The sequence below is a fragment of the Canis aureus genome, chromosome 21 (assembly GCF_053574225.1).
Source record: "Canis aureus isolate CA01 chromosome 21, VMU_Caureus_v.1.0, whole genome shotgun sequence".
NCBI lineage: Eukaryota > Metazoa > Chordata > Mammalia > Carnivora > Canidae > Canis > Canis aureus.
In genome coordinates, this window is record NC_135631.1 from 18,957,700 (window position 1) to 18,970,521 (window position 12,822).

The 12,822-nt window shown below is 39.1% G+C and overlaps 1 protein-coding gene across 2 annotated transcripts in view; it reads right to left on the reverse strand.

The window, feature by feature from the left end:
- Positions 1-12,822, reverse strand: part of PATL1 (PAT1 homolog 1, processing body mRNA decay factor) — a 29,347-nt gene that overhangs the window by 13,996 nt on the left and 2,529 nt on the right. For both annotated transcript variants that reach the window (XM_077863407.1, XM_077863406.1), the window contains exons 3-9: positions 7,058-7,275; positions 6,677-6,757; positions 5,868-6,062; positions 4,847-4,948; positions 4,297-4,386; positions 3,882-4,102; positions 2,541-2,630 (exon numbers count right to left, since the gene is read on the reverse strand). In XM_077863407.1, the coding sequence (XP_077719533.1) occupies positions 2,541-2,630; positions 3,882-4,102; positions 4,297-4,386; positions 4,847-4,948; positions 5,868-6,062; positions 6,677-6,757; positions 7,058-7,275 (997 nt within the window). The remainder of the gene's footprint in view (positions 1-2,540; positions 2,631-3,881; positions 4,103-4,296; positions 4,387-4,846; positions 4,949-5,867; positions 6,063-6,676; positions 6,758-7,057; positions 7,276-12,822) is intronic.

Here is a 12,822-nt window from a genome sequence, read left to right on the forward strand (position 1 = left end):
TGTGAACACAGGCCAATTTGACTTGCAGTCTATATACTTTTTTAACTTGATGAAAATCATGAAATACTTCAAATACAGAGAAAAGCCCGTAATAAACATTCATTTATCCACCACCCAGACTTAATGAAAAAAAATTTATTTGCCCCCATTTGTCTCAGGGTTTTCAACAATAATATTAAAGCAATATACTGTTGTACTTAGTTAAGGCCCTCTTGCACCCTGTCTGGATCCTGGTTTCCTGCCTCCCTTCCTTCCGAGAGGAACCACTATCCTGACTTTGCACGCACTCCTCCTGAAAATTTTTTTTTTAAAGAAGTTTTTGTTTATTTGAGGAAGAGAAAGAGTGTGAGCACACATGAGGCTGCTTGGTGTGTGTGTGTGAAGGGAGGGAGAAGAGAATTCCAGAATCCCAAGCAGACTCCACACTGAGCACGGCACCTGATGCCAGGCTTGACTGCATAAACGGGAAACCATGACCTGAGCCGAAACCAAGAGTTGGACGCTTAACCAAATGAGCCCTTCAGGAGTCCCTCTCTGCAATGTTTTTAAGACTCATGACAGATGTATGTCCTTAAATATTATACAGTATTATTCCATCTGCCTTTAACTTTTACACAAATTGTACTGGAAATGTAAATCTGCTCTTTGCTTCTTATTCAATGTTATGCTTGTCACCTCTATCTGTGTTGAGAGCATACAGAAGTATACACCAACAAGGAGAAGGCTAGTATGTGGTTCATCCACATTTTCAACATTATTTATTGCCAAATGCTTTACAAGAGGCTGAGGCTAACCAATATTCTTGCCAACAATGACAGTGTTGAGACATTTCACATTTTGCTTGTCTGATGATATAAAATGGTTATTTAATTTTAATCTGTATTTTCCTGATTATAAGCAAGTTTAAAATCTTTGAGTTTCAGGTGTACAATACAATGGTTCAACAGTTCTAAATGTTACTCAGAGCTCATCACGGGTGCTCTTAATCCCCATCACCTATTTCATCCACCCTCCCCTCTGGTCACCATCTGTTTGTTCTCTATAATAGTGATGAGTTTTTGTCTTTTCCTCTTTGTTCTTTTGTTTCTTAAATTCCACATATGAGCAAAATCTTATCAGCTTTACTGAGGTATAACTGACAAAGAACTGTGCATATTTAATGTGTACAGTTTTATAAGTCTGGACATGCAAACACTTATTACACCATCACTACACATATGGTAATGGATATATTCAACACCTACCAGAGTTTCTGTATCTCCCATTGTTTTTTTTGTTTTGTTTTTTGGTGCTAACAACAACACTTCACATGAATGAGATTCATCCTCTTTATAAATTCTCAAACACATAAAACCATATTGTTAACTACAGGTACTAGAAGTTTTATATTTTAACAGTCAAATGTATTAATCTTTTCCTTTATGGTTTATACTTTCTGTGTCTTATTTTAAGAGCCTGTATTTTTTCCCCCTGCAAAAAAGTATTTTAGAGGTTCTTTGAAAGAGAGAAGGAATTATACATGTAGAACTATAAAACTGAAGGTTTCTTTTTTTTTTAATATTTTATTTTATTTATTTATTCATGGGAGACACAGAGAGAGAGAGAGGCAGAGACACAGGCAGAGGGAGAAGCAGGCTTCCTGCAGGGAGCCTGTTGTGGGACTCGATCCCAGGACTCCAGGACCATGCCCTGGGCTGAAGGCAGGCACTAAACCGCTGAGCCATCCAGGGATCCCTATAAAACTGAAGGTTAAAGAAACCTCAAAGTTATGTTTAATTTTCTAATTTTCTGTATATGAATGATTGTAGAATGTCAACTCCATGAAGGCAGGACTTTCACCCATCTTGTTCTTTCAGTCCTCAAAACCTACCACAGTGCTTGAAACACAGCGAGGGCTGCACATAGTACATATTTTTCTATTTGTTGAATGAGGATTAAATTATAGGCAAAAATAGAGCGAATGCTGACTTTACATAAGACCGAAATGTAAGGCTAGAGATGATATTTCACGGTTATCTCTGAGTTGAGATGATAAACAAAGGCAGTTAACAATATAGTAAAAACTCGGTAAGGAATATAAAATGACTTTTAAAAAATCAGATCTATATTGTATTTCTGATGTATGAGAAACAGATTTATCGAATCTTAGAAATTCGTTAATAAAATCTTGTCATTTATACCTAGTATATAAGGGCGCCTGTGTGGCTCAGCTGGTTAAACATCTGACTCTAGATTTTGGCTCAGGTCATGATCTCAGGTTGTGAGATCGAGCCCCATGTTAGGCCCTGTGCTGGGCATGGAGTCTGCTTCAGACTCTGTTTCTCCCTCTGTCCCTCCCCACAACGCACTCTCTAAAAAAATAATAAAGCTAGTGTATCAAAAACATAAAATGACAGCATATACAATCTTCTTTACCAGTAACATAAACTCAATACTAATTAAGTTTACTTAAAAAGTAAACTAAATCAGTAGCATCTTGCTAAACTGTCAAAATTAAAAGCTGAATTAAGAAACCACCAAGGAGCAGGATGAATACTTACTTTCTGTTCTGTTGCTGTCTCTGATGCAAGAGCCGACGGTGTTGTGGATGGAGGTGAGTTGTGTCTGGTCTAAACATGGGGGCCTGAGATCTGAGAAAAACAGGGAAAGGTTTTCAATTCTCTTGTTCTGTGATGTTAAGTTTTAGAGAATGTTGTTGGTACAGGATCACTTCATACACTTGGACTCAGGGAATGTCCAGGTCTATTCTTAGACCTTTCAGAAGAAAAGACTGCTGTACTTTTTCATGTCCTCTACAAAGACTAATTCTCAACTCCTAAGACAACGATCATAAAATTGGAGTGAATTAGCAGTGAAGCAGTGCAATTATTTTAGTCTTCCTCCTAACTGTAAACAGAAATCTCTTAAAACATTTAATGTGCTTTGTTTCAACTGTTTGGGAATGACACTGAAAATGTATGTGTGATGGTCCATTTATGTCAACTTGGTTATAGGCTATGATGCCCAATTGTTTGGTCAAACACTAGTCTAAATGTTGTAAAGGTATTTTGTAGATACGATTAATTAAGAGTTAAGAAAAAAGAGGATCTTTGACAATGTGGGTGGGCCTTACCCACAGTTGAAGGCACTAAGAGTAAAAACTGGTTATTTCCCAGATAAGGAGTTCTGTCTCAAGCCTGGAACACAGAAGTGCTGCCTGAGCTTCTAACCTGCCAGTCTGTCCTACACATCTCACTCAGGACTGCAAATTCAACCCTTATCTGAATTTCCATTCAGCTGGCCTGCTCTATTGATCTTCTTAGCCATTTCTTAAAATAAATCTTTATTTCAAGATAGATGTGGGTGCACATATACATGTATACTTATATATATGTGTATATATATATATGTATCTCATTGGTTCTGTTTCTCTGAGGAATCCTGGTACAATATACAAGAAACCACAACCTCACTAGGAGCAGGAACTTGAACCCATCGAAAAACCAGGACAGAAGTGACAACTTAGCTCTAACACTGAGGTGAGCTGACTACTCAGCATCGACACCTCTGGTCTTAGCATACAGTAATTCTTAAGTGATAATTCTTAATTGATAAGTACTTTGTGGACCTGTGTGTTTGTAAAAGGGATATAAGGTGAGACCTAAGAAACGTCAGTAAGAATAAAAGAGGCGATTAACTAGTAACATGCAAATTATACATGTAGCACATGACTTTATGGAAATGTTAATTCCTAAGAGTGCCTGGAGACTGTCACACATCTCTGTTTGACAAGTGGAGGATCCAGTAACATCTCAAAACACACCTCTTGCAGACATCTAGGGGCATCCCTAAGAAAGAGATCTGGGCAACCGACAGGTAAACAGTGGCCTTAGTTTGCACACCTTAGGTTTTGCAGGTGAGGCCCTGGGCCAGGGGAGTGCTGCTGTGGAGGCGGCGGAGCAGCGGGGGGTGCAGCGCTGAAGAAGGCCCGGAAGCCGGGTGCTGGGGGAAGCACCTGCCCCACTCGCCCTTGCAGCAACTTGGGGTTCATGGCAGCTAGCGGACTACCAACAAATCCAGGGACCCGTGCAAACTGGCTGGGAGACATCCGTCCAGGCGGTAGCTAGAAAGAGGGAGAGGATCTCAGATTTAGTTAATCAGCAAGTCCTCTTGCTTTTATCCACAGAGAAGAACTTTGAAAAAATGAAGCAAATAATAAGAGGCAACAGAAACTGATTAACAGCAAAGAGGAATAGCACCTATAAAGGTCAGGAAAGCAAGAGAGCTGTTCATGGGGTGGGCTCATCACAGGCTTACCTGTGCTCCTCCAAGAAGCTGTGCTCTCTGGAGGGGGCTGAGAACGGGAGGAACACTAGGAGGGAAAGGGTGACCCAGTAGGGAAGAGTTCTAAGCAAAAAAAAAAAAAAAGAAAAAAATTATACATTCTGTGAAATAGGTAAATTGATACAATAAAGAAATTCAGTAGGAATGCAGAATAAACTTGGATAGTAAAATGCTCAAACTGTAGAGTCAAGCTGTCTATGGAAGGAATACAAAAGAGAGCAATGCTAGAAATCAGAAAGCACTATGATCATGTAACCTGAAGAAGGATGAGGGATTGAAATAGCAGGAAACCAGATGACCATGCCAGGTTTGGATTTTTAAAGATAAAACAAACAAAAAAATCACCTCAGGTATGAAACAACTGAACATGATGTATCATGGCCTCTGACCTGGGGACCATAACATCCAGAAATTCAAGTATGGGAGATTATAAAAACCGCACCTAATTTAGGAGACGTCTATATACTAGTAGTGATCAGAAAACATATGCTGCACATTTTCATTAGGATTCAAAGTGACCTACCGGGACACTGCAGAGCTGGTTTGGAGACATCCTCTCGCCATAGGGAGCAGGATAACGCGGTGGCATCGGGGGCCGGACATGGACAGGCTTGGGACACAGGATCTATCAGGACAAACATATACACAACTACACTCAGTGAAGTCAGTTTTTCCTCCACCTACACTCCCTCCCCTCAAGTACTGGTAGACACACACAACTCAACGCAAAGCCCTACTTCTAAGCAAATTGCTACGGCTATAGGTTCACATGAGAACCTTTGGTCACTTCCTCTTGTAAACACCAAACAACGTGCCACTTGTAACTGAGGAAGATTTAGCTAATTCTCCAGTTATCCCCACCCTTCCATGCTATCTGAGGGAGGTACCAGCAGATATTCTGACTTGCAAATTCTCTGCAAGAGGATATTATTTTGGTAGCAGCGAGGGAGAAGGAATGATAAGAAAGCTGGAGGATTAACTAAGTCCTATTCTGAAGCCCCTGTGATATGGCCGCCATGCTCAGCTGTTTTGTGATACATTGTGACTCCACCGTTTCATAGAATACTGAGCCTAACTAGGCCATACCAACACCACCCTCCCCCCATACCTTCCAAATTGGCCTTCCTTTTCAGCTGCTGGTTTCAGGTGGAGGAAAGTCTATGGAACAGGACTGCACAGGCTCTAGGGAAAGCAGGGATATCTTAAAGGTAAAAAGGGATGTGGACAATGCTGTGTGTTCCCACTCCCCCCGGCTTTTAGTTACCTCTCTGCCAATGTTGTGGGCAGCCAGCAAAACACTTTGAAAAGGATATATACACTAAATGTGGTTAACTACCCTTTTTCTCCCCCAATGAAAAGGCAGCAGCAACAGGAGCAGCACCAGCAAAGGGCATTAGGGAAAGTGTCTCTTATTTGTACTAACTTCTCTTTCTAATCTAATGCCTACCCAAAACTTCCACCCTCCTCCCAGCATTGCCAACTTCCCAAATAATTTTGCCCAGATTCCCAATATCCTGGGCTGAGTGCCTGTTAATGAGAGGTACCTGCTGGTTGAAGCTGGGTACGGCCATCTGCTTAGGTGGGGTGCCTATGGGGACGGCTCTAACAGGAGGACTCCCAATGATAGGTGAAGTTGACCGCCGTGGTAATGCACGCTCAGAAAGGTCTCGATCATCTTCTGGGCCCTGTGGGGGCCTTTGAGGCAGGGCATATTCTAATACAGACACTGTCGGCATTTCCTAATTGAAGAAATGGGTTAAAAAAAAATCAAAACAAAACAAATAGAAAATTAGCCCACAGCCAACTTAAAATGTTTTAATACTTACAGATGCCAAAAGCATCTTGAGAAATTTTTAAACTTTTTCTTTATTCATGTCCAGTAACATTCCCTTTCCTTGCTGTACAGTCCTCTGAATTTTGATAAATACAGAGATTCATGGATCTACTGCCACGGTCAAGAAACAGAGCAGTTTTGTCACTGCCCAAACCTCTGCTGTACTGTCCCTCAGCAGTCAACCCCTTCCACTACCTCCAACCACTGTTAAACACCTATCTGTTCTTCATTCCCATGGCTCTACTTAGCAATGACTTCAGGAATTTGGATTATAAACTAACAAATTTGAATTCTAATGTCTCCCTTTCTACCTTTTCAAAATAAAGCACAGTCAACTGAGCATTGCTGTGGAGGCTGCGAAAGTGTACCATCAACAGGTACAGTTATGAGCACTAGATCAAATAATCAACACAATAATAGCAAACGATAGACACACCTATACACTGTTTCAGTAAGGAAAGGATCCCAACAGGAGTTTCCACGTACTAGGAATTTGTATAAAGAGAAAATGTTTAATACCTGAGCAAGCAGTGGTCCTCGGATTCGCCTCAGAACTTCAGATCCATCCCAGATGCTGGAATTGAGACTTCCTGGTTGGGGCTAACAAAAAAGGAAAACACATACGCAAAGTCTGGAATACTGAGAGCTTTCTGGGCGATTTAAACTGGTTTCGGTGAACAAAGCTCCAAAAGAGTCTCAACTGCTTGAGAAGACGAAACTACAGTGTTCTAGGATGTACATTATTCCCCACCTTCAACTGCTATGATCAGGAATTATATTAATAGTTTTATATGGAACATGCAAGTTTCTTAGGATAGTAGATGAAACAAAATGCACAGCTCAATACTTCACCTTAACTACTAGTCTGCTATAGTTCTCAAATCAGAGTAACTTACTCACTTGCAGAACTGGCCTGGTCTGCACTGCTCTCATGATTGCTGGATCTTCTAGCTCATTTTCAATCACCATCTTACTGAGCCTTTCTGCCAGATTCTCCTCATGGTCACCCAACAAGTCCATTTCATCCCTTTCTCCATTGCCTGTTTGTTCATTAACTGCCACTGGCAGTTTCTCTTCCAATTCAGCCAGGCGCTCATGGGCTTCTTGCCAATCATCATCTATAAGGACATCATAAGAAAAAAAACATACTTCATATAGGGACTAAAAGTTTTATGAAATTCTTCAATTAACCAAATGAACTCATGTTAGAATATAGTCAGCTTCCACTTAGAGACATGAAATAAGATTTAAGCTAAGAGGCTTAAATTGAAAGTGGGATTTTTGTGATTAAGGACAAATAACATCATGCCAGAAATAAAATTCAAGCAGTTAGACTGATAGTTTAATACATTATGAATGGCATCCAAACTGTATCCTGAAAACAATTTCTAAACTGGTGATAGGTATGTATACAACAACCCATAGGTTTTCAGATTCTATGATTTATCAGGCAAAAAAGTAAAGTTAAAACTCTCTGCATTGGTATACAGGTTCTTTTAAATTATAATCGTCTTCTTTACAAGCTCTCAAATTCATTCATTTCATTCAATGAGTATTTGTTGAGTATATATTATGTGCTAAGTACTGTTTTAGGCACACGGGATAGATCTGTGTATAAAAACATAAAGGTCCCTGGCCTCCTGGAGCATTCCTTCAAGTAGAGAAGAGACAAAAAGTAGACAATAAATGTAATAAGTAAATTCGGTACCATATCAGGAGATGAAATGCTGTAAGAGGACGGAGGAAAAGCAAAGGTTGGAGACTGAGTAGGATGGTCAGAGGTATGTCTCACTTTGAGGGTGACGTCTGAGCAGAATCAAGAGTCCAATAGATGGCTGTGTGGATTATGTGGGGGAAGAGTGTTCCACACAGAGGACATCTATAGAGAAGGCTTAAGGATAAGTGACGATTGTGAGAGATAGCAAGCACTGTGTTTGGATTGGAATAATCGAGGAGAAGAGTAGAAAAAAATGAGGCCAAATGATGGGAGAGAGCTCCTTCCAGGTCATTCTGATTGAAATGGGGGCCACTGGAGGTTTGATGTGGCTTGACTTTTTGAAAGAAACACTCTGGCTGCTGTATTGAGAACAGATTCAAGAATTGGGGAGGAGGGGCAGGGAAAGGAGCAGAAACATGGAAGCATGGAGGTCTGCCAGATGGCTACTGCAGCACGCCAGGGGAAAGGGGATGGCGATCCAGACCTGGTCCGGTCCTTTTCCATGTTAACAACGTCCCCGCTATTCCTGCACACTACTACACAGTCTGGTGCTGGCACAAGGTTATGTGTTCACACAATATGCCGATGCAGTGTTATTTATGAGTCCTGCTACAGCACAGGTAAAAGTCTTCAGAACCCCCATCAGCTTCTTTATTTCCATTGCTCCTTATTTCCCTACCTTATTTCCATCGCTCGGTCATCCCAGTGCTCCTCAATCATCCTTCATTCTGCTTCCACTCACTAGTTCGCTCCTTTTGGCATTTAAATTCAGGTGTCTTTCCCTCCTCAGGGAAACTTTCCCTAAAAAATCTTTTCATTTTAATGCTACCTTCACCTCATCTGAACACCAAGACTTTCAAACTCACAAAACCCCCATGTATTTGTATGTATTTTATTCTTAACTTTAGTTTTGTTCTTTATCCCCTGTAAGCTTCAACAGAAAGGGATAACAGGTAATTTTCCTTATAACATAGAAACACAGAATTCGAGTGTCCTCAATGGCAATCCTTCTCACATCATTCTTCTACATACCTCATTAAAAAAAGATGACAGAAGAGCTGGAGGCACCATAATAAGAAAAGAAAAAGGTACCCAGTATACACTTAGGGTATAATACATTGTAGCCACTTAAAAAAAAAAAAAAAAAAAAAAAAAAGGATGTAGATTTACTATTTTCTAAGGGACTCAAGTACAACTTGTTAAAATTATCTTTTTTTTCCTGCTTACAAAGAAAATACAGGTTTATTAAAAATTTAAACCTCACACAAAGATGTAACTTAGAAAGTTCTCCAGAATTCTACAGGTATTTTAAGTTCTCCAAAACGCAAACTATAAAGTTTAACTGGTTTCTTTTTATTTAAGCAATATATCTTGGACAACTTTTCATGTATGCACACATGCACGTAACTACTGATAACATCATCTCATTCTTTTTAATACCTGTATAAGATTTTTTTTTTAAAGATTTTATTTATTCATTCATGAGAGAGAGGCAGAGACATAGACAGAGGGAGAGCAGGCTCCTCACAGGGAGCCTGATGCGGGACTCCATCCCCAGACCCAAGATTATGCCCTGAGCCAAAGGCAGATGCTCAACCGCTGAGCCACCCAGATGTCTCCCTGTATAAGATTCTAATTCTATTGATATAGAAATTTGGATTATTTCCAATGTAATGATTAATACCATAATGAGCATTATAAATATCTTAACATCTTACACAAGTATTTATTAGGTAAGCTAAGTCCCTTCTGGGATCAGATTATAAACATTTAAAATTTGTTATTTTTATTTCATAGCAATAAGTCATATAACACTACTGATCCAAAAAGCAAGGGCAGACAGAATTCCAGATGTATAATTTTTCATTTATCACCTCCCATACTCATGTTTACTAAGTTTACCAGATCCTACCAAAGATGAATAGTTTATTTGTCCTTAATTTAAAAACACCAGTGAAATAGCCATATTCTGTAAGAACGGTTCTCTGTTGTGAATTGACTGTTACTGTTGCAAACATGTAAGCAAAGGGATCTATGTCACAGAATACTCTCATCATTTTAGGTTTTCCTTGCTCTGTGAAAACTCATGTGAAGCAATATGTCAGGAGATCACACGCCCTTACTATTCGAGGATACTTCACTTGTATCTCTTTCAAATGATCTAAAAATAAAATTACTTAGCTGTGTCAAGGCTTGAGCTTGATCCACAATGGTCGAAATGATAAAGGGTAGGCAAAGGATTACCAGTGAAATGAAGAAAAAGAAGTATTTGCTTTCCTTCAACTAATAATCTATATCCTGATGTGGGTTACTAAGTCCCCCCCCCCCCCCCCCACCTCCAGCAGCTGTCCAGGAATAGTTCTCAACACAAAATGAAAAGAAAGTACAAGTGATTTCATTTTAAGGCAACCTAAGTCCCTAAAGATTATAGTAGCTATCAATAAAGGGGAGGTGGAAAGAATGGGGAGCCCTTCCAAGCAGAAGCAGGAGATCCCCAAAGATTCCTCAAGGACAGTCATAACTGGCAGTTTACCCTGATTGTATTTATAGTTACTTCACCTCTCTCATACTTTCCTTCCTCATTTGTTAAAATGAGGGTAATAATAGTATCTACCTCACAGGGTTGTGAGAATTAATAATAAATATAAAACACTTAGAATAGTACCTAATAGATAAGAAGCACTCTGTAAGTGTTAACTTTTATTTTTAGAGAATGAGTTGAGATTACTGTGGCCATTTACTGCTCTTAGATGATGTAAACATTTTTCCAGCAGAAGGACTAGCATCTTAAAGAAACATGACATCAGAGCATCAGTAGCAGTCACTTAAAATAACTACTAACAAGTATCATTCAAGACACTCACTCTTGAGTTAAAAGCTATTAAATCCTAACACATGTCAAAGGTCTGATATTTTACCTCTTGGTTTAAAATTCTTTACCCCAGCTCAAACAGCATCTTGTACAGTAAAGAAATCCCAGGTTGACAGCAATTTTTAAATTTTAAATCTGTATAATATTTATATCAAGATATTATGGAGAATTAAGTTTTTGTTTTTTAAAGATTTTATATATTTGAAAGAGAGAGAGCGCATGCGAGTGTGTGAGAGCAGAGGAAGAGGGGCAAGCAGATTCCCCACTGAGCTGGGAGCCAGGCTTGATCCCAGGACCCTGAGATCACGACCTGTGCCCAAGTCAGACATTCAACTGAAGAATTAAGTTTTTAACTTTAGGGGCACCTGAGTGGCTCAGTTAGGTGGCTCTTGATTTTGGTTCAGGTCATGATCTTAGGGTCCTGAGATTGAGCCCTGCATTGGGCTCTCTGTGCTGACATGGAGCCTGCCTGAGATTCTCTTTCTCTCCCTCTCTCTCTCTGCACCACCCTCCCCCTGCTCTCTCTCTAAAGATTTTAACTTTATAATTCATGTATATTATACTCTCAAAGATAAGGACTCATATTTGGAAAACTTTTCTCCATCATAAACTTTGTTGACCAAGAAAAGTCTTTCTTAATCACTTACGATCTAGGGCACAAAGTGAGCTGACCATATGCTATTCCATTGCCTTTACTTTTTACTACCTGTTCTTTTATTGGATAACCCTACAGGCTTTTTTGATGTGTGTGTACTTTTCTTTTTTCCATTATATAAAATACAGTCCTGTACACTCTAATGTCCTTTTAAGGCAATATTCTCCCCCACCTGTGAGGAACATAGAAGCAGAAAAAAATTGTCCACAGCATGCTGAAAGTCAATGAGAAGAGCTGAAACTATTTCTCTTCTGTCCAGGTTCAGAACTGAGGACATATTAGTATGCCATCTCATCTTCATATAATATCTATGAATCAATTCCATCGACTTTATTTAATGGTGACATTCAGGACAATACTTTAAGAGAAAAGGAGTTGTAGAACCAAGTGCACAATGTCTGTAACTTCTATTGTATCCTGTAGGTTAGACTAAACTAACTTCCAAATACAATTTGCAATTCTCATGAGTTCCTTGCGTTTGCAATTCTATTCTGCAACTCTTTCCCTGTGATCTCCATGGAGAGAGAACAGCATCTTAGATCATGTCATCCTCTTGGAGGCTCTCATCTAAACTATGGCTATGATCCAAAAGGGCTTTGGTTTCCTTCTGTAATCGGCCTTGCTTCTACCTTAAACACTTCTCTTGCTGCTCCGGGTAGTGGCAGTTTTAAACTCTACTGTATTTTGTAAACCTTGATTAACAAACAGTACTATACTTTCTTATTTATGCCAGTTAACTCAGTGTAAGTTTTAACAAATTTAAGTTGTCCTGGTCATTGCAAAACGAGTAACCATTATCACACCTTTAAGACCTCTTTTTTCTTTTTAATATTCAACATTTTAAGATTAGTCACTATCGTGAAATTTCCTCTTGCAACTTAGCTTTGAATATTCGTTCCAAAGACAGAAATGCTGATTCCAAAGAAATCACACATACTTTACACATCCCAACAGAAACACTGTCATTGCTACTTTTCGATACCAACAGTCAAAAGCAAAAAATTTGCATTGACTCTTACCTACTTTTTTTTTGAAAGCACATTTTATGGGTATACTTGCTCCAGGATCTTTATTTCTTAAATTTTATCATGTAAGCTTGTTCCCTAAGTTTCTCATTTTAGTAATTATAACTCTGAGCCATGTTTAGTCTGGCTCTTTAATTTTTTACCTTTTTCTAACTCCTAAAATATTTATCTATATCCAGGAATAGGAAAATTTCATCTGTGCCCAGCCCTTTTCTAACTTATGAAGACTTCCTATCACCACAATTCTTAGAATGAAATGCTTTTTAGTTTATTGAAGATACTATGTAAGCCAATAGTGGGGTCACACAATACATCACTGATTAACTGAATTTTAAAACATATATACCCAAGTCCAAGTTTTCTTTTAGTCTACTAGTTTTCCAAGTTATATATTCC